Below are 22,533 nucleotides of genomic sequence, written 5' to 3'. Positions count from 1 at the left end.
TGTCCTTTTTTAACAAACGGCATTTTTAAAAGAGCAAGGAGAGAGAAATGATACTAGAGTCTGGCTAGCCAAAAATTGTTGACAGATATTTCGTTGTTGTATCACCAATTGTCTATGATTTGAAAAAAAGCTAAAAGTCAGTTGTCGATTTATGTCATTCATTCAAATTGTTTGCGGTTTTTATGGGGTTTATTTTAAATAATATTAATAATTTCTATGCTGAGTGAGGTTCACAAACTATTATTTAAGCTCGTAAATAATTACGACAATGTGCGAAGTCGACGTGTAGCGTTGTATAATGAAAAAGTGCAATGTTTACAACTTCTAACCAAATGTAAACAAAATACGAGGTTGGTGCTCTATAAATATTTTGATACTTTAAGTACTAGTTCTAACATTTGCCGATTACTTTGATTAAGTACGTGAATTTATTAATGCCTGAATCTCATAAATAGGACAAGTGTATAAAGAAACGGATAAATTAAAAGTTCTGAAAAATATCTATAAAATCTAAATATTGGAACGTAAACATGTGTGTTTGTCGTTGACTGTACTTTAAATAGTGGTAGAAATTATGTGAGCTGACTTTGAGTGCACTTAAACGTTTATTTAGCTTATTTCCTTAGGTACCTTATTTGTGCACAGAATATCAAAGATATTGTCTAGTATCAAAACTATAATTCCTACTACACAAAGTGTGACCAGCCCAAGATTTTTTGAATTTCCCGCCAATAATTTAGGTAAAATTTCAGTAGCCAGACTCTAGTTGCTGCGCCGTCAAAGAGAACAGACAGCGTTGGGGCCTTGGTAGGACGGCACGTAGTTCGCGACCCCCATACACAATCCTACCCAATGAGGCGGACTACGAGGTAGGAGTGTGCATGGGGGGCTTTAGACGTAATCTTTAAGTATATTATATCTATGGATTTCGTAGCCGCAAAGGCCCCAACGCTGTCTGTTCTCTTTGACGGCGCAGCAACTAGTATCATTTCTCTCTCCTTGCTCTTTTAAAAATGCCGTTTGTCAAAAAAGGACAATCATACTGTTGACAAGATGGACTTCAAATCAAGGTGTTATCGTTTTAGGTAGAACCAGTGGCCCATTTTATAAAGCTACAAGTTACAATTTACAAGCGGAAGTCTCTTTCTAACCCTATGTGTTAGAACGAGACTTCCGCTTGTAAATTGTAACTTGTAGCTTTATAAAATAGGCCACTGGTTGTGTATGTGTGCGTAAAAGCGTATATGTGTGCTCTTTTAGGGATGTCAAAAGTCGATTTTAATCATGTTATATATCGATAAACGCTACACAGCGGAACGAAATAGCGATTAATTGAAGCTTCAATATCTTCGTTAAACATAAACATAATTGAAATGCTAATCGTACACTAAACAAAAGTGGTTACAGTGACAGCTCGCTTGGACGTAATCTTTGTATATTATATATCTATGTGTAGGCCGGCACGTAGTCCGCGACCCCCATACCAGGGGTGCGAAACTCCTGAGATCGGTCAAACTCGGCTCCGCTCGGCTCAGCATTGCTCCAATTATTAGGGTTGGCACCACTTGACTTCCTTCTGCGTGCACGACCACAGATAAGATAATCACTTGAATTTTGACAACCCTAAATAGCCGAAAGGGATAGTGTCATATATTAGAAAGGGATAGCATGATTCGACCCTGAACCGCTGTCAAACTTCGGTTTTGTAGGAAGTTTCCTTTCTGTACGGTAGTACTATTATTTATTCTGTGCCCATACACAATCCTACCCAATGAAGCGGACTACAAGGTAGGAGTGTGAATGGGAGGCTTTAGATGTAATCTTTGAGTATATTATATCTATGGATTTCGTAGCGGCCATAAAATAAAAAAAATGTCTTGTCAGATTGACACTAACATAATCTGTCAGAATCATAGAATATGTGTGATCCTTGAGTGAGGTTAAATATATATATTACAACTACGAAACAACAGTTAATTAAGATACAGGATAGGACAAATAAAATATGACTTCAACTGTAATAACATATGTTGGGAGGACAACTAACTTTCAGGGCAAAACTTTATGGGAAATTGTTGGCAGCCTGAAAGGATTCGGAGTCGGTAGATACATCGTGAGATCGGTTTTTGAGCGCTATCCTGAGCCCAGTTTCATGAAAATAGTTAAAGTTGAAACTTGCCCTGATGAGGTTTGTACAACTGAGGTCCACTGGCAGCAGTAGCTATGGATCTTCTCACTTGCTACAAAATATATTTTGACTCAAATTACTTACACTATTTTTTTTAAACATTACAGGAACGCCGTAGAGTAAGGGTTTGGGTGGAAAAAACGTTCAGAGGGAAGAAATTAGACAAGCTTACAGAAATATACAGAACATCATACAAACCTGATTACAAACTCATTCCGAAGAATGAAGAAGCCAAGATGCTCGCTGCTTTGGAAGAAATGAATAAGCGGCCAGAAGTGATCCTCCCCAGTACTATTGAAATGCCGCCCTTGATGAAGAAGTTTATTGTCAAGGACCATGAGAAAAAGGGCCTTGAGGTAAAGTTAAATAATACTATCAAAACAGTTTATAACGACTATGCTTATAACAATGAACAGCAAAACAACAAAACTTTGAGGTTCTATCAAGAATGTACCAAGGTAAAATTAATACAATATGAGTATTCAAGTTTTGTTATAGCAACTACTTACTACAGGTTATAACGAGCATAATTCATTGTTCACTCCAATGTTGTTATAAACAGTTTTGACAGTAATTCCTTGATGTCTTCATGTTGTAGCGTTACAGCACTACTCCAATCCAAGTTTGTGGCTTTATACAAGATACTGATTTAAAAGATACTACATGTAGTGTGACAGTAAGTCTGCCCCATACTAAAAAGGCTAAGTTCAATGTGGCTAATTCCATTCATAGGGGCTATTACGTCCACTAGCATTTTTCTCAAACAATGAACAAAACTTATTAAATCATTGACAAATCAGCTTTTTGTTTCAGCAATCAAAAGCAAATGGCTCTTTTTTCTATGATGTAAAATTAACCCTTTAACCGCCAGAGTCTGATATATAAGACATTACATATCCAGCTCATTTCGCCAAAGTCTGATAAATAAGACAAAGATCTGATTTGGTTTTTACAGCACATTTATAACTCCCGTAACTATGCCAACCTTACTCTGCGTGGTACAATTACTGTCGGCCTGGCGACCCGAACACGCTCAATCAAAAATTGCTGGCGGTTAAAAGGTTAAAGTTATATACTCGTGGACGGAATAGGCCCTATGACAGAATTGGCCACATTGATCTCAGGTTGTTTTATGAATGCTGGTGCAGATTATATAATCTATAGTTTTTATTAGAATTTTGACAGTTCAGTACAAATCTTGCTCTTATGAAATATGAATGTACCGATACAAAGTCACAGTTAAAATCGTACCAAGCTAAATTTGTAGGGTATTTGCAATGACAAAGTGTGCCTATGTGTTAAATATGTATTTTTTTATGAAAATATGACATTTCTAATGACAATTTCACACTCTTTTCTGTCAAAGTTGGTGCAGAGTTAGCTTAGATCTCAAAGCAAGTATGTATAAAATATAAACTGTGTGATTTAGTCAGGTTCATTGTTGCCCACCAAGTCTACCGTTTTGTTGCGGCAGTTAGGACTTTTTAGAAGTGGGCAGAAATGGAAAGTGGTGGACACTATGATAAGGAGAATCAATAAAGCGCTAGCTTTCTCTGTTATTCTTATTTTAAGTTCCATAAGACCACCTTGTTCGGTTATCTTCCCCCTTCTACCCGTGTCACCTCTTACCTCTATAATATTGTTTCTCAGAGGCTTACGGGTCAATTCGAACGTGTACTGATATCAGAATGATTTTTGAATGATGTCATTTATTTATCGCGCGTCTCGCTCGCGCCAAGACATGTCCGGACAAATACGTGCGAAATGCATAACTGACTACTAATTATTTAGATGTCATTTTGATGTCAGTGCACATTCGAATTAGCCTGCCGACACACTATTTTACCATATGTATCAGAATAAATAACACACACACACACACACACTAACATGTGAATTTATTACAATTTCAGGTTATGAAAGAGTTCACAATGCCACTCAGCTACAACCACACTCCGAACAGAATCGCCAGGATCGCCCAACCAGGCGAGAAGCCCACAGTGCAGTTCTCTATGGGCCTCGGCCAGCCCGCCAGTCCCTCACTCTACAAGGGGGTACCCCTAAACACCCACTAGGACCATCAGTACAAATGTAGATAATAAATTTATAGATTTTAATAAAATGCTTAGCTATCATTTCCATTTTTTTAATGAATATCTATATTATCTATATTTATTTCCTAGGAATAGACTTTGTTGAGGCAAATTTACGGGCAAGCAATGGGTTGACATCCATTTCTGGGAATTGCGTACGCTCCAGTTTCAGTTTCTGTGAAAACATTTATAGTTTTAATAGTAGTAGCTTCACATTCGTAGAAGTGAGATGGAGATATAGCGGCGTCCCTGTTGTTTCTAAATTAAGAAAGTTTTGGGTTAGTTTTTTAACTTGAAATGCTAAGCTTGCGGTATTCGGCTACCAGATTAGATTACGCGATAAAGTTATAGCAGGCGTGGCTCACCCCGCGACTTCGTCGCTTTGCTACAGGTAGCTAAAAGTACATCCGTTCCACACCAATTTTGGGGAAAGCCATAAGCCGCGCGTGGCGCTGTCGCCACCTAGCGGCCATATCTGTGCTGATCGTAACAGACGCGTTTTGTTAGAGAGTGACTTCTGTACCTAGTACTATTATTTATTCTGTGGCTATAGATAAATGCACCAGGGCTCGGAACCGGTATTTTTCAAAAACCCCGAAATAGACCAATATTTTGAATTATTTTATGCTTTTTACGTAAGACTGGATTATGTATTTAGGTAACGAATTTGTGTTATCAGATTGTCCAATTAAAAAAGAAATAATAAACCAAAGAACGAAAAAGAACGTAATAATACCGGTATTTTTGTATGGAGCAAATACCGGTTTCAGAGCCCTGAAATGCACAAGTATACCCTCCAGAAGTCCCTCATCTCTTGTACGTCATCCTCGCGCTGCACGAAGTACTGGCGGACTGTCTTTTGGATCAAGGTGGCGGCGAAGTCGTTTGGCCAAAGCCACGACTTCGGAAAGTATGGTCGGGGCCTGAAATTACATTTATTGCAGATGTTTCCGCTCTTTCATATTAGCCATATTCATGTGGGTTCATATGGAGCTTTTGCAAATTGACTGCAGGCACCAGTACCACATTAAGACTTAGGTACGTCCCACTGCAAATGGCAACGTGAGTTACCACGTTAGCACAATGCGGATTGGGGACTAACACACCCCAATTTATCTATTTTAGAATAGAATAGAATAGAATAGAAACACTTTATTGACAAACTGTGTACAGAAGATGACTTTTATACAAGAACATTGTCCCAACAGTTACCCGACATGGGCGTGCAATGTTACATCTACTTAATACCTATATTTACATGCAAATTATGTCTTAAACTAATTAGTTAGGTACTACCTAGAAATAATAGTTAGATCTCGTAACTTAAAAGCTAGGCAAATAAAACTTATAAACAAAATAAGAGTTAGAATTACAATAGCAGGTACTCGATACCTACAGGACCTTTTAGAATTTAAAGCCGTGGTTCCCCACGGTGTTTGTATCTTTCATTTCCAAAAGGTTCCATATCGACTACCTGTAATAAATTCTAAGACTAATTGTAATTCTAACTATTCTTGAAGAGCTCTTCAACGTGCACTCTATCTATGCGTCCAAAGTTAAAACGGTCGTTTTTGTTTTGAGTTCATAGATCGACCAATCCAGCAACATAAAAACTAGTTTGATGTGATCAAAAGGTACTTAAATACACAATACAGTACGTAGAGGCCCCCTTTTTTAAATACCTGTCGTTAAATTGAAATAATCACGATTATTTAGCAGTGGCGCTAGTGTGCACGTTGAAGAGCTCTTATAATTATCTGTATGGAATCTTTTGTTGTTGTTATTGCTTTTATTTTACACACGTAAGTAGCGGTTTGGTTAACAATAGAAAACAATGGCATTCATCGGCAGGTACCTAATGTTTCAAGTGGATTAGGAATTTAGGACATTTTAAAACGAGACGATTTTACGAGTATACTAGTAACTGTCTCTTACCGTTCTTTCAATAGCTTTCTAACCCAGCCCATATTGAACAAATGTTGAGGGCTGTTAGCACGCTGAGGATAACGGGGGTTGTTGTTCCACAGGTACTGGAAAATATTACACGGTCAAGAAAGTTTTAAATGCTGCTGTAGGCGTTTTTATAAATCGTTGTAAATAGTTCAAAAGTTCTTCAGTTTCTTCAGGAAATTACCTATAATTTCCCGGGACCTGAAGAACTTTAATAGAGTTAGATTTATTCAGAAACTTTCTATGTCCCAGCTCACTAGCCAGGACATAGAAAGCTTTTTATCAATACCACGATTCCTATATTCATACTCAGATCACCTACCTACTTGATTCAGTAGAATAGTATAGTGGTATAGGAGACAAAAATAGTAGAAATATAATTTGTGGTAAGTACCTACTTTTTCTCCTGATTCTGAAAAGTAATAAAAATAAAATTTCTCGGAATTCGAAGAATAGGTACGTCAATATTTTTGAGTTGTAGGTATGTGGTTCGCAAAAATGATCTATTACGAAAGCTGCATGGGAAAATACTACACTACAACATACATACATAGCAAGCAACTGCTTTTGACCAAAAGCGACTGACAATACTCGCTTCTTTGTTATTATGGATCAAATTCATATTCTGACCTGAACTATCCAATCTATACCATTGAAAAAGCATTTTTCTGTCTTTAGAGCTCGCCAAATCTTGGCTTTTACAAGAGTTTCTTCTAATGCTGGTATGAGGCAAACGAATACTTCATCCTTTATGTAATCGGTTTCTGTTTCTGAAATTCAATTGTAGTAGCTTATTAAATTAAAATATATTGTAGTACTTACCGTTAAATGTACCACCTACCTACCATTCATTAAGTAAGTACTTATTTCAGGTGAAACCAATGATTTCAAAAGTAGGTAAGGATAAGCACGTTCATACAATTTCGACCGAACATTTTCTTTAAGCAACACAGGCGCCATCTGTTGTATAGTATCCGTACTGCCGGCCAAGTCACAGACAAATGGCCAACGCCTTTGACGGCGCACTTATGGCTCCTCTACACGATGGGCCAACGGCGGCCACTCTAAGGGAGGCATTTATGCGTTAGAGGGAGCAAGTGATATTGCTATCTCATTCTACCGCATGGCTGCGTCCCTTGGAGTGGCTGGCGTTGGCCCATCGTGTAGAGGAGCCATTAGAAGGCCATCATGGCGTACGGCGGAATTCGTAAATTAGGCATATTTAACATTAATAAAAAGTCGCATGTCTTGTTTAGCTGGCAACAATAGCAACATTCAATCAACATGTCACCGCCTCTGTGCCTGCGATTCTCGAACATGCGGGCATGGCGAGAGACGATGGCAAGCGCCCCGACGACGGGGCCACATTGGTACCGTGGAAACTAGGTAGGGCCGTGGTGTGGGACGCAACGTGCGTAGATACCTTCGCACAGTCCCATATCCAGGCGACCCGCACCCAGGCCGGCGGCGCGGCCGACCAGGATCAGGTTCTCAAGCGCTGCAAATATTCGTCCTTAAGGACTACGAGTTTGCGGCGCTCGCAGTAGAGACACTGGGCCCTTGGTCAGCCGACATGCAGGCCTTTGTGAGGGCTCCGTCGGGGCGGCTGATTGACGCCACAGGAGACCCCAGAGCTGGAGCGTATTTCTCGCAACGAATCGTCCTGGCGGTTCAGCGAGGAATCGCCGCCAGCGTAATGGGTACAATGCCACAGGCGGACCTTATAATTAGGTTTTTATTTTATAGGTAAGTTTCTTTTATTTTCGTATTAATTTTAATTTGTTTGTAGTTTTAGTTTATTTTAATGAGTTATTTTATATTTAATATGTTATATATACACAGATAGTTTCTTTGAAATAAATGAATAATATAGCAAAAATAAAAATCAATTGTCACTTCATCATTGTCCTAAAGAAAAGAAAGAGACACCACTCTCCCTCGAGCTATTTTGTTCCGCGCGTTTTTGGAGGCGAGAGTGCAGTACTTCAACATATGTCTGTGACCGGTAGTATTACGCATACTATATGTACAACAGATGGCGCCTCTGTTGCTTAACGAGAATGTTTGACCAGAATAATTGTATGAACGTGCTAATCCTATGAAATCATTGTCCCCACCATTAGAAACAAACCCATAACCCTACAAGCATGTAGCGGCTCACGAATGTTATTTATGACACTCCTATTCGTACTTACACCAGTTTCTAAGTAAAGTGGATGAGGTCCAGTATGATGAAACGCTCATAGGGTTCCGTTTTGCCATTTAGCCTTACCTTTTAACTATTTATTATAATGTCACGCTATAAACGCAAATAGTCAATAGCTTTATAGGTACTTGCAGGATTCTAGTTGATAAATATGTTTTTAATTACCTACCTACATAGATACATATTTAGAGCGACTTTCAACCTGGAGGTCGCAGGTTCAAACCCCGGCTTGTACCAATGAGTTTTTCGGACCTTATGTACGAAATATCATTTGATAGGTATTTACCAGTCGCTTTTCGGTGAAGGAAAACATCGTGAGGAAACCGGACTAAATCCAATAAGTCCTAGTTTACCCTCTGGGCTGAAAGGTCAAATGACAGTCGCTTTCGTAAAAACTAGTGCCTACGCCAATTATTGAGGATTAGTTATCAAGCGGACCCCAGGCTCCCATGAGCCGTGGCAAAATGCCGGGACAACGCGAGGAAGATGATGACGTTGACGGTATCGTCTTGGGTCGTCCCATTCGTTTTTCGTCAAGTTCTTAAATTAGTCCTATTCTGCTTTCGTCACCCATTCTACATTCGTCACAATCGTCAGTGGCTTTCAATGTAGAATGAGTGACGAAAGCAGAATAGGACTAATTTAAGAACTTGACGAAAAACGAATGGGACGACCCAAGACCATACCATGATGACATAGGTACATATTAGTCTCTAATAATTACTTTTGAACGGCGACTTCAGAACTGGCTCCTGCTGCCGTTGCCGTTGCCGTTGCCATACGTCAATCTCATCTTTAAACTGCTGGCTCTCCTCCAGTATCTCTCTCCAGTTAGCAGTGACCTTCCTAGTGATGAGCACTGGGTAGTCCACCTCGTCGGTGGGTAAGTTATCGGGCAGAGTAAAATTGGCAATCGAGTCTACAGCAGTTTCGGTTGTTGGTTTGGTGTCCTTTGATTTTCCCTTGCGATCGGTTCCTTTGCCGGCCATTTTCGGTTCTATTTAGGAAGATTTCAAATCAAATTAGTATGGAACTCTTGCTGTAATTCGCTGAATTATACACTGACACTTAAATTAAAATTGTTCTTGTTTGACATTGATAGTTTTTTTTTAATTAATTTTATTGTCAGCTGTATATTTGTCAGGTATATTCGGTTTTTCTCTATGGCAACATTAGGTATACAACGCGCAAGCGCGCGAAAATCCAACCAATGAGCGGACAGTTGCTTTTTCCGTTTGCAATGTTATTTGAGCATTTCGGTAAGACTGTTATCTTATTGAGTATTTCTTAATAAAATAAGTATAAAATTAATATAGAGAATTGTAATATTGTGTGTGTTTTTTTTTTTTTTTATTATGAATGGGCTTACTCATGGCCACAGACTAGCCGAGGCGTAGACGTGGCCTACGATGGAGCGAGCTCGCCCAGAAGGTGCCTGTTCACTCTTGATTTGAAGGTTGCCGGGTTATAAGAACACGGAAATATAGACGCCGGCAAGGAATTCCATTCCTTGGCAGTGCGCATAAGGAAAGTAGAAGCAAAGCGCTTCGTGCGAATTGGTGGAATATCTACCAAGTAAGGATGGAAACCGGCCGTGCGTCTAAAAGTCCGATGGTAGAATGGGGACGGTGGAATAAGCTCGTGTAGCTCTTGGGCACACTCCCCGAAGTGCAACCTGTAGAATACCGACAGGCTGGCGACTTTCCGCCGATGGGCCAAAGACTGAAGCTCAGCCGTTAGCTTCTTGTCGCCAATCATCCTCCTGGCTCTGCGCTCCACTGAGTCCAAAGCGGCGAGTTGGTATTTAGCTGAGCCATCCCACAGGTGGCTGCAATACTCCATACACGACCGGACTTGAGCTTTGTAAAGTGTTAGAAGCTGTCCAGGTGTGAAGTATCGTTTCACCTTATTTAGGACGCCCAGCTTTCTGGCCGCAGTTTGTGCTTTAGACTCAATGAAGCTGCCGAAGCTGAGGACTGAACTCAGCTCCATGCCGAGGAGTTCCAGGCTGTCGGCAATAGGTACAGATGCACCCCGGAAAGAAGGAGTCAGGTCGAATGGACTCCGTTTTGCGGAAAATAGACACGTCTGCGTTTTGGAGGCATTGAACGTGACCAGATTGTCATCACCCCACTGGGAAACGAGACTAAGGGTCAAGTTCATTCGCTCAACCATGGCCTCTCTCTGTGAACGTATATCCTCCCTGCTGTCCCCTGCACTAGCCAAATATCTCTCAACAACCGTACTGTCATCTGCATAACCTACAATGCTGGGTTGCAGCATGTCGTTAATGTGGAGCAGGAAAAGGGTTGCGGAGAGAACAAACCCCTGAGGAACACCGGCGTCAATGGCCATGAGGTCTGAAGAGCAGCCATCAATAACTACTCATGGTGTTGGTAGCATGAGTAAATAGTGAATATTTATGTTGTGTATGTGTCCATCCAGCCGTGTAAATAAGGGTGGCAGTAACATGAAAGATGGACTACGAGTGCGATGCAGTATTTACACGTAAGCTTATTTTGCATACCTTATTGCATACCTTATTTTTGGATGTCACATGATACGGGTAAAAATCTTAATATAAAATAAGTCGCCTTTAGGCCTTAATAGAAAGGTTGGAAGGTGGGGGTGGGAGGGGAACCCCCCCTTCAATTTTCTCCCCGCGGAAATACTTGGTTTCTGAATTATTCATAATTTCATAGTTATAATTTGAGGTTATGACAGTTCTTGATTGGGTTATTCGCGAATGGTCCAGAACGCAAAATGCCTACATCATTTTCGTCGTTTTATCTTTACGTTAGCGATGTCGACGGAGCCCCGCCGTCGCGGGCCTCCTAATCTGTGCTGTTTGGCCTTCGGCCATTTGAAGATAACTGACGAACCCAACCTACCCTAGTAATTTAAAAAAGTGGTCTTTTTGCGTTCTAGACCGTTCGCGATGTAGACTAAAAGGGATATAGGCAAAATATTACACTATAGTCATTTTCTGTTCTGTCATAACCTCAAATTCTAACTATGAATAATTCAGAAACCAAGCATTTCCGCGGGGGGAAAGTTGCTTCCCACTTTTTTATTAAGGTAACTTATTTTAAGATCCAACCCTTTTAGGGATCCCAGGACGGCGCGCCGCACTAAATGCGTCAATCCTGATGGAATTATAAGTCCAGTGCCGCTTATCAACCAGTTGCCTCCAGATCCTTAATTACTTCGGAGTTTCGGACACATGGCCAGCCACATAAACTTGGGAGAGCGCAGTGTGATATGATTGGTATAAGAATAAGAAATATTTAGCACCAAAAATAACATAAAACTTAGTCATTTAGAATAACAGAACATAAATATTTGTGCTTAAAGATCCTCACTCAGCTTCTTGGATATGGTATGGTGTATGGAGGACGGGGTAGTGAACATCCACCGACCCGTTGGGTATGTTTTTGGCGGTGTCACTTCCGATAGGGCATCCGAAGTTCGGATGCATCTCGCTAAAATCATATCTCTTTGATGAAGACTACGTATTTACCTACGTATATTTATATACAATAGTTATTTGTTTCACTCGGGGGCAAAGTTGTTGTTTAACCGCTCCTGCTAATATTGATACCCGAGCAAGCGAAAGATTCCAAAATTGAACCACGAGCGTAGCGAGTGGTTCGAAAAATGGAATCTTGAGCGTTGCGAGGGTTTCAAAGCACGAGGGTTAAACAAAATTTGCCCCCGAGTGAAACACAAAATTTTTCACCACACCAACCCGAAGCAAATATTAAATGTAAAATATCAAACAAAATCAAACCAAATCAAATTCAAATGAATGTTATTAAATATTTATCATCCAAAATCATCATTTAAAAGTCAATTCTACCAGAAAACATAAGAAAACAACTCAAAATTTGCATTTGATTACTTTGCCTCACATGTGGATAAAATGCAACTTTGCTATTCGTTTTTGAAGTGCAAAGTAATTCTTTCCGAGCTGGTGTGGTGAAAAATTAATATAAGGGTTAACCCTTTACCAGGCTGAGGGATATATATTTCCCACATACGGCACTTCAAACATGTGTTGTATTTTCGATCAGTAAGACCGACATTCGATTGTCATCTTTGAACTCTCAGCCTGGTAAAGGGTTATAATAGTTAATGGAACTTAAAAATGTTTCAATTAAGTATACACAAAATACTTTTTATACAAAATTTATTTATGTTTACGATTTATGATACACAAACTTATCTGCACAAGCAATTACTCAGACTCTTTGGATATTACCTCCAAAGTTAATTACGATTTAAATATAACCATAAATATTAAGTTAATCTAGGACCTAGTAATAAATAGTACTAAGAAATTTCAGTTCTCAGCGAGAATTATATGACAAGTTTAGTACGGGGAAAACTTTCCCGTGATCTGTGAGATCCAGTCTAGATAGTGAGCGACTTTCACGTAGACGCCAGGTACGCCGGGCTGACCGCAACCGATACCCCACGACACGACTCCGACCAGTTGCCAAGTGCCACCGTGCTCGCACACCAGCGGGCCGCCTCCGTCACCTTTGCACGCATCCTTGCCCTCTTCACCACCGGCGCACAAGAACCCATGGTTCAATTCATAGTTGTAACCCAATCTCGTTTGCCTTAGCTGGTTCTGGCAAACACCGTGCGATAGAATCGGAACATCGACTTCTTTTAGTATGTTCTGGTATTTTCCGTTGTCTCCAAAAGCGTCCTTGCCCCAACCAGTCGTCCAGCATCTTTGACCAGCGTAGTCAGTGTACTTGTCAGGCAGGCAAGCAGGGCTGATGTGCGGGTATTTAGTCCAGTCGACGGGCTGCTCCAGCTTGAGGATAGCCAGATCATTGTCTAAGGTACCGGCGTAGTACGTTGGGTGCACATGGACGGAGAGCACATCTCTCTCAACGTAAGGGAAGAATTCAACGTCATGGTTAACATCCCATTCACCAAGGCGCACTCGAAGCTCGAAGCCTTTGTATCTGTAATAGGGGCATAAGTTTATTAAGATTTTACTTTGACAACTAAGTAATCACTAGGAAAAAATCTTCAGTAAATGATCGTAGGTAAATGTAGGTAAATGAAACCATGAAATAATAGTAAGGAAGTATTGGTCAAAGGTACATTTACTTACGATTTAACGCAGTGGGCAGCAGTCATGATGTGGGATCCGTCAATCAAAGTTCCGCCGCAAACGTACACAGACTCTTTAGGATCCTTCTTTAGGATAGCCACTTGCCAAGGGTATTCTCCAAATTCACTGTCTCCATCTACGTATGACGGAGTCTTGATTCTTCCATTAATGCCCTGGGAATGCCTGATGCCACATTGACCGCGGTTGGCAGCTTGAGGGCGGAATGGTTTCCGGCAGCAAACTTGATTGGGTCTGCATTGTTGTACTTGAGGTCGGTTTCCGAAATATCCTTGACGCTGTGAAAAATAAATAAAATAGATTAAATTTCTGTTATAAAAGTAATTTGTAAATATTCAGTGTTCTTATAAACTGGAGGAGGAATGAGGAAGGGTTACCTCTTCGATTCTTTCGCTTTTAGATTGCTCAACAGTGACTTCCCTCTTCTTTCTATTCTCAGGAAATCTGACTGTTTGGCTTCCCCGGTTTGCCCCAGGACCATTAGGAAGGGAAAGGGAACGAGAGTATCCATAGCGGCCTGCATATTTTCCTTGCATTCTATCAACACTAGCATTGGCGGTTCTTCCGAACCCGTAACCGTCATATCCATTTTCATAGGGATTATGAAAGTCGGCCCCTTCATTATTATTAATATTGTCGTCATCATAATAGTCATCATCACCAGTTGCCGCTGTAGGCGGAGCATTAAATTGATTTTGTTTTAAATAACCGGCTTCAGCATAACCATAGTGGGGAGAATAGGTTGGCCCGAAAGTATTATGCGGCGGGCGCGGGAAATGGGGTTCGTAAGAAGGTCCGTGTGGTCCATAATGGGGTCCATGTGGTTCGTAATGGGGTCCGTGTGGTATGTGGGGACCATAGTGCAGTGCAGGTTTATGGTGATAATACTCATGATGGTGTGGATTGAAATGGTGATAATGTTCGTGCTTATTTAACAGATACTGTTTTTTCTCATGGAATAACGTGCCAATTTTATTGACAACATGTTCATTAGGTGTTACGTGCAAGTTTACAAAGGGTTTAACTATTTTTTCACCGTAATCATTTTTAGTAACTTGTACGGCTAGCAACGGATTAACGGAAACGAGACCTAGGTTAAGACCGCCGCTGTTTAAAGCTGGACCATAGGGGTTCTGGAGAGGATTTGAGTTAAAAGGATTGATGGGGTAACCACCATGGGAAGGCTGGGGCAACCCAAAAGAAACACCAAACGTGGGCTGCACTTGTTTGTTGCTTTGGCCGCCATTGCCGCCGTAGCCGGCCAGTCCAATGAGGCGCTGCAGTAACATTTACTTTTGTCAATATGTGAATGTTTCATGAGGTGTTAGCATTATATATGTCAGTGCCCTTTGTTTAGTTGTTCTTTTGGAAGTGGTCACAAACGGATTTAATGATTGATGAACATTTTAGTATTAATATCCGAAAGTGACAACTTGATGTTACCCCAGATATTGGGTACAATTCAGGGTCATGTATGCATTTGATAGTTGGGTCAGTAGAATTCAATAAATGGAAGTGGCTTGTAGTGTTGTTAGTCACATAAGAATTAGCGGTTACTAGAAAGTACATTTGTTGTACATTGCAACTCACCGGTTCAGCTTCCTTTTCGATTTTGTCTTCATTCTCGTTCTTGGTTTCCCGCTTGCTTACTTTCTTAGCGCTGGCTTCAGTAGTAGTTGATTCAGTTTTAGTTTCTGAAGCGTCAGCCTTGGTGATGTTGTCTATTTGTTCGTCAGTAAGAGCAGTTATCTCACTACCTTTGTTACGAGGATCGATAGGCAGGTATAAATCATCTCTGCGGCCAATGATCTCTTGGCTGGGACATTGGTCATAGTTGACACAGACACATTCAAATCCTTGAGCTTTGGCTTCATGGTAGTTCTCCTGATAAGAGTTACCCTGTCCAAAAGTAGCTGGACCTTGTTGGTATAAATTGTTACCAGATCCTACGTGTAATTCCTTCTTATAAAATTCGTTGTTGTGAGAGGAAAATGCGCCTAAGGTGTTGCCGTATTTTTGGGCATCAAAATCAGAGTTGGAGTATTGGTTTGGCAGAGACTGAGATAAAAAGCTGTTTCCTTTGTTACCATTGCTGTTGCCGTATTGAGAGCCATAGATTGTGTCGGCCTCATACACTGGTTTGTTTACAGGTGAGAAACCATCGGTCATAGGTTTGAAGCCACCAGAGCTAAATCCGCTGTAATCTCCACCACCCGCGGTTATTATGTCGGTCTGTTGCTGGGAGAGAGATTGAGCGCCCAGGTGTCCTACGGACCCAACCGGTATCGCAACAGGCTTGATGATCACTTTAGGTTCCTTGTCGCCGTCACTGTGTACGTAGTGATGGTGGACATGTTGTTGTACAACGTCAGTTTTTGTGTTGGTTTGCGTAGGAGGGACTTTGTTGTAATGTGGTTTGTTGTTTTCGAAGTTGTATGGGCTCTCGTTGGCATAGTTTGGGGGTCTCGTTACATAGTTCCCTTCGCTACCACCATACAACCCATTGTTTTGTGAGAACTGGAAATTGCTGCCGGATGCCTGTCCGTACTTTTCAGAGAATCCGGGGCGCATATTGGGAGGTCCTCCATATCCGACTCGCTTGGGTGGGATTTTTTGAGGGCGCGACAAGTAAGGTGGCATAGGTTTGGCTGGTCCGTATGCTCGGGGAGGTCCACGGACCGGGATGGAAGGAATCGGTTTTCCATAAGGCTTGATGTCAACTGGTTGAGCATAAATCAATTCATCCGGTGACAGATAGCGTTTTTCTTGGGTTTCTTCTTCTTCATCACACTGGAATGATAAAAAAAGATTTTAAGAAAATAGCATAGTCTAATAAAACATGATCTTCTCTTCCCAGAGTGACACAAGCCTACGTCACAATACATTGTTACATTGTATAGCGCTATTGCATACTATTATTTAGTGCTGTCGCATGACGTAGGCTTGTGTCAGTCACGTGATCGGAAGAGAGTGCCAGGAGGAGTACATTTTTACACCATGGCAAATAGGGTCATGATATGCGTATTATACGACTACTAGAACAAAGATATCTAAAGTTAAATCAAAGATTGTCAATACACGAATGTAAACTCACTTGAATAAGCCCCAGAGTGCAGAGACGGCCCTTGATCAGATTTCTTGCTTCAGCATCATCTCCAGAGTCCAACGCCTCCTTAATAGTGGGATCGCTGTACACATCGTCGAATCCGCCCAGACTCCTGCCTTGTTGCTGCCTGTTGCTGACCAGCTCGTCCACTATATCGTCCAGCACCGTACCAGCTGAGTCAGAGCTTTTCTTGTCAGCATCGAGAGCTTCTTCGCCTTCTAGTAACTCAGTCGGTTTTTCTTCAGGTTTTGCATCTTTATCTTTAGCATCAGCATCACCGCCCCATGACCATTCCGCTGTCGCGCTGGCTATAGCTAATGCTAGTAAAAGACTCGTTGTCGTAAACCACCGCATGACCTGAAAAAACAAAGAGTCAAATTGAGTCGATGACAAAATTAGAGGTGATGTGATTCTCGTTTAGCGCAGCATGACGTTTCGAAACTGCAGTAGGCGGAGAATCACTTTTACTTTCGCGGACAGAGTTTGTTGTTAACTTGTTATGTAAGCCTCCATAATGTCAGTGCTCTGCGCCCGCGCCGTCGAGCGGCTTAACCGGCGTGCGCTCGCGAAAGCACTCGCACTTCACTCTCACAACTTGTAGTATTAAGATATCTGCAAGTTGCATTAGATATGTGGCGTTTGCATTGTATTTAAATGGAAAAGGACAAATAAAGCTGCAATATGCTTTTTGTACGTAATATGTATAATATACGTTCTATATAGTTAATGTATGAATGTATGTTAATAACGTTTGCCATAATGCGGTCACTGGCTAGCCATTTAACGAGCGTACGTAATCAATGACTAATCAGAACATTTGAGTAAAAACAAGCAGTAAAAGAGAAATCCCAAATAAATAACATTTCTCATATGATAATGTTATGTCATGTATGATACCAATTGTTTGAGTATATATGCAACAGATGACGAATTTGCCATCATGTCATCATTAAATAAGCTTTAAAATAATGTATTGGTGCCGTCTATTGTTTTGATTTGACGGAGGAAAGCGTGATTTGGGTCATTGTCACCCAAAAACCGGCGCAAGAGTTATTGATATGCGCGGGCGGCGCCGGCGCTGATGCGTCATGTTACCGTAACACTACCTATAATGTGTTATGCAACTCTTGGCCGGTCGATCTTTGCGCAACTCGATAACGTAACAAAGGGCTTACGTCTGGATCTGGATACAGATTAATGTGCAAGGCAGATAAGGATCTGGCGTGTAACTTATTAGTTGTTACCGATTCGAAATATGTACCTTATGTTATGTTTATCGTTACTAAAGTGAAGTTAAGAGGCCTGTCAGTTTGAGTTTACGCGGTTTTTCTTAAATAAATAAAAATAAAATATGAATATTTCGAAGGGATTACTAATATGTTGCATAAAATTTATTGTCATATTTTACTTTCGCATAGCAACCCTTGGCAGAATCATCATTTCGCAGAATTACTTTTTGCATAAGTTTCATGGCATACTGTTGTTTCGCACAATTTTGTAAAGCAGAATAATGCAATGGCATAATCTCAATTTGAAGAATAATACTATAATCGAATAATTGTTTTGCCGAAAATTGCGTCGCATAATATGTACTTGGCATACTGTCTTTTCGCACAATTTCCTTAGGCAGAATAATTCATTGGCATACTGTTGATGAGAATAATATTTTAACCTAACCTAACCTAACCTAACCTACACTTCTGGAAGCAGTTTCTTTTGAGTAGGGGTCGCAGTTCTAACCTAACCTAACCTACAGTTCTGGAAGCAGTTTCTTTTGAGTAGGGGTCGCAGTTCTAACCTAACCTAACCTACAGTTCTGGAAGCAGTTTCTTTTGAGGGGTGTGTAATGATCCGTATAACAATTTTTGATATATTTTCAAAATATATAACAACTTTTGATATAATTTCATGGTGTATAATCACTTAAGCGGTATAATGAACTTTTGATATAACAACAAAATAACTATTTTCATGGGATATAATGTTTAATCGATATAAAAGCTATTCGATATAACGTTTACTGGATATAATGAATATTTGTTATAAGTATTTATGGTATAATGTATTCAAATGTATAATAATAAGTTGAGGTTATAATAAAAAAAGTCGGTTCTGGCGCTTCGCCGGCCGCTACCGCGGCACGCTCGCTTCGCTCGCTCGGCTCGCGCGCTGTAGGGTCGCAGTTCTACCTAACACTCCTCCTCGCTTCGCTCGTCGTCGTACCTAACTGAGACCTGCCTTAAGTTCGAATACGTAGGTTGTTATAATAGTAGTAAATATTACAAATTATACCAGTACTACATTATGCCAACTGAGCGTTATATCGAACTTAATTATATACGCTGTTAATGTTAGATTAGAAGTTGTTATATTACAAGTTCATTATACTTGACGATAGTTAGACTCTTTAAGAATATACCATGTATTACACTGATTTAAACTTTCACGATTATTAAACATTATCAAACTGCACAACGGGACTTAATCGCGTATTTAAGTTTTAAGATTTACCTCCGACGTTTCGAGGACGGCGTTGTCCCCGTGGTCTCGGAGAAGACTGGCTCAAGTTGACATCAACATCTTCTAGCCGCGCGAGTTTTTCGAACTACCCGCACTTGGTCTTGTTTATCAGTTTGAACGTTTTGCGCACTAGGGATGTCACTCTGTCGACACACAACACTAACGATATTCGATTTATCGACTGTCGATATTCGTTTCCGCTTACATTTACTAATGACTGGATTCCATGTGGATGAGATCTTAAAACCCTCGTCCCGATTAAAATTGCAATGTTTTTTGATTTCAATGGCTTCCCGCACTTTTCTACTGTAGAAATGGCGATCCGTGGAGAGGATTTTAGGGTTATGCAGCTCAATCCAGTGGTTTGGTCCTGACTCCAGCAAATGCTCAGCCACCGCAGACTTGTTGACCTGACGATTTTTGACAGCTGCGATATGTTCCTTAACTCTTTCTGCTATGGTGCGCTTAGTTTCTCCGATATAGGAACTACCACAACTGCAATCTATTTTATAAACGCCAGGTGACTGGAACGGAATAACGTCCTTCGGTGACCTTAGGCTCCCTGCTACTTTGGATAAAGGTGTGTACACCGTCTTTATAGAGTACTTTCCAAGTACTGTGCCAACTTTATCCGTTACCCCTTTTACATACGGCAAAAATGCCGGCTGTCTGGAACTCGCGCGGCTAGAAGATGTTGATGTCAACTTGAGCCAGTCTTCTCCGAGACCACGGGGACAACGCCGTCCTCGAAACGTCGGAGGTAAATCTTAAAACTTAAATACGCGATTAAGTCCCGTTGTGCAGTTTGATAATACCATGTATTGTTATAGCAAAAGTGCATTATGTCCCTCAATCGTTATATCGACTATAAATATATCAAAAGTTGTTATATGGACCGTTACGCACCCTCTTTTGAGTAGGGGTCGCAGTTCTAACCTAACCTAACCTACAGTTCTGGCAACAATTTCTTTTGTGTAGGGGTCGCAATTGTAACCTAACCTGACCTATAGTTCTGGCAGCAATTCCTTTTATGTAGGGGTTGCAGTTCTAACCTAACTTAACCTGTAGTTCTGACAGCAATTCCTTTTGTGTAGGTTCAGTCAGCGACATGAGTATTATGCGGTAACAATTTCGGCAGAACTTTTATTCTGCTGCATAACATTCTGCGAAATTCAAGTCTACAATATGAGCAATATGCCATAAGAAATTCGGTGGAATGTAATTTATGCTACATACAATTCTGCGTATGTAAAATCGACGATAGTAGTATTCTGCTATTCAAAATTCTGCCAAATGAATGTTATGCGACATGACAGTTATGCTAATTATACAATTATGCAAAAGTATCAATCGGTTAAAAATGTTTCTGCGAAACCTGCTATGCGAAGTGTATTTCGGACAATCGATATTATGCAAGATAAAGGGAAGCCATTTCGAAGAACAAACTTCATAGTTATAGTTAAATACTAGGAAGAATTCTATAAATAACTGGATAAAATGAAATAGTACATTGTTTAAATCTATCCTAACGTAAGGAACGTGGGTATAATTAGCTTACAATAGCCATTTGTATTTATTTTAACAAAAGAAAATAATTTAATTGCCCATGTACTAGTAGTTAGTGATTGAAATCCAGATATCATTGTGTATAAAGTCACAAATGAATTACGCTCAGTGAAATGGAGAAATCCTGGGAAAAATTTTCCTCTAAGTATCGGAGTTTAAAGTTGTACATATTTTATGTTATGAAAGTTATTGCTCACAGTTAAAATATGATTTTAGTTGTATAAGTTCTTATACTATGATGCTCATAGCTAGCTCATATCTGAACACGTTTCTATTGTCAAAGCGTTAGGGTGCGTGTTCAGATATTTTTGAGCACTTCGGCAGCTCCTATATATCTGATGGCGTTTGTACCTACTTATGAACTTTAAGTTATAGTACAACTAAATGTCATAGATATTATATAAGTAGGTACCTTGTCTAGCATGTATTGTTTTCAAGGAAATTACTATTAATGTAGAAATTATAAAGTCAGATCAAGCCGGGAGTGAAAGTGGCTGCAACTCGGGATCACGTGTAGGCGTTTAAGGTTCACTTTTTAACACTTGGCTAGGAATTGGAAATTGTAAACATATCGATATTTCACATCTGCAGCCACTTACATCCCGTAAATATATAACTATGTATAATCACTAAACCGAATTCACTGTATAACACCATAATCAACTTACTATTTCACTTTGTTTATCACAGTTTGATCAATATAGCGTGCTATGTACTAAACTGTGTACGCCACTTCACCGGCGCACTGTTTGCGTCCGAATGACTGCAACATCCACCACCGCCACGCTTTATACATCGACCAACCTAAAGATGCACGAGCTCGGATTTTGTAAGACACCCGCCGAGCCCTCCTACCAATGAACTCGATTTTTTCTCGCTGTCTCGCAAAACGCCATATCTTTTATATCTCTGAGCGACCGCTATCGATTATGGTCGGTTGTCTTGGTAGAGGCCCTGACGCACACAGCGTCATTGATCAACCCTTGGTTAGTTCATTCATGAGTGCGCGGAGACGTTAGGCAATTGGGGTTTCAATCAGGTCGCGTTTACGGATCTTGTGCTTCGACTAGGAAGGAATATACAATCGGTATTGTAAAATCCATTGTTCTGTCATCGCCGTGCAAAAATCATGTATACACTGAGAGAAAAGTACAACAAAAATACACTTAGAATTACAAAAATAAACTTAATCCGGGAAAAGGAGAGTTAACTAATAGGAACAAATTGACTTTTGCAATTTCTATTAGTTCTTGTAATATCTATTATCTGTTTGTTGAAATTATATTTGGGATTACTGAGCTGTTTGTAGAAATAAATAAACTTTACAGAAATAGTGAAACGTCCATAATTATTACAAAAATTTCATTTTTTCCCCCAGTACAGAACTGTTTTTTAATTCCTGGTGATGATTTTTCTCTCAGTGTACGATCGATCATTAAAAATGTATGGAAACTTGTTGTTTTTCATTTCGTGGACGTTTGCGTTTATTTTATAAAGGGGCCCACTGATTACTGGTAATCAATTCGCCGGACGATATCGGCCTGTCAGTTAAAAGCAAAATTTGTCAGATCCAAACAACTGACAGGCTGATATTGTCCGGCGAACTGGTAATCTGTGGGCCCCTTAAGAATAGTGGGGCATAACTGTCCGCAGCAACCCGAGTTTCCAATAAGCTATCTATTGTTATTCAATCTTAATAAGGACCACACGCAATTATCTAAGGCACTATTACGGCAGTTTACGTAACGATTA

At 40.3% G+C, this 22,533-nt stretch overlaps 4 protein-coding genes across 4 annotated transcripts; 1 reads left to right on the top strand and 3 right to left on the bottom strand.

Moving 5' to 3' along the window:
* The first annotated feature begins 1,903 nt into the window (after positions 1-1,903).
* Positions 1,904-4,327, top strand: LOC134668984 (uncharacterized). Its single transcript, XM_063526499.1, has 3 exons — positions 1,904-2,188; positions 2,296-2,544; positions 4,102-4,327. Exons 1-3 carry the CDS (start codon positions 2,006-2,008, stop codon positions 4,261-4,263), a joined length of 594 nt encoding a protein of 197 aa, XP_063382569.1. The 5' UTR covers positions 1,904-2,005; the 3' UTR covers positions 4,264-4,327.
* Positions 4,270-9,467, bottom strand: LOC134668982 (uncharacterized). The gene is made up of 5 exons (XM_063526497.1): positions 9,162-9,467; positions 6,862-7,001; positions 6,217-6,311; positions 5,075-5,204; positions 4,270-4,456 (listed from the first exon to the last, which is right to left on the bottom strand). Exons 1-5 carry the CDS (start codon positions 9,424-9,426, stop codon positions 4,361-4,363), a joined length of 726 nt encoding a protein of 241 aa, XP_063382567.1. The 5' UTR covers positions 9,427-9,467; the 3' UTR covers positions 4,270-4,360.
* A 3,142-nt stretch (positions 9,468-12,609) lies between these two features.
* On the bottom strand, positions 12,610-21,587 carry LOC134668950 (uncharacterized). The gene is made up of 5 exons (XM_063526458.1): positions 21,450-21,587; positions 16,684-17,052; positions 15,180-16,379; positions 13,572-13,867; positions 12,610-13,419 (listed from the first exon to the last, which is right to left on the bottom strand). The coding sequence occupies exons 2-5, from the start codon at positions 17,047-17,049 to the stop codon at positions 12,810-12,812; spliced, it is 2,472 nt and encodes an 823-aa protein (XP_063382528.1). The 5' UTR covers positions 17,050-17,052; positions 21,450-21,587; the 3' UTR covers positions 12,610-12,809.
* On the bottom strand, positions 13,885-15,169 carry LOC134668951 (uncharacterized). Its single transcript, XM_063526459.1, has one exon. The coding sequence runs from the start codon at positions 14,876-14,878 to the stop codon at positions 13,934-13,936; it is 945 nt and encodes a 314-aa protein (XP_063382529.1). The 5' UTR covers positions 14,879-15,169; the 3' UTR covers positions 13,885-13,933.
* Positions 21,588-22,533: the final 946 nt, after the last annotated feature.

The sequence above is a fragment of the Cydia fagiglandana genome, chromosome 11 (genome assembly GCF_963556715.1).
Source record: "Cydia fagiglandana chromosome 11, ilCydFagi1.1, whole genome shotgun sequence".
Taxonomy (NCBI): Eukaryota; Metazoa; Arthropoda; class Insecta; order Lepidoptera; family Tortricidae; genus Cydia; species Cydia fagiglandana.
Note: the sequence above shows the minus strand (reverse complement) of the source record. Positions and strands in the feature narration are given on the sequence as shown.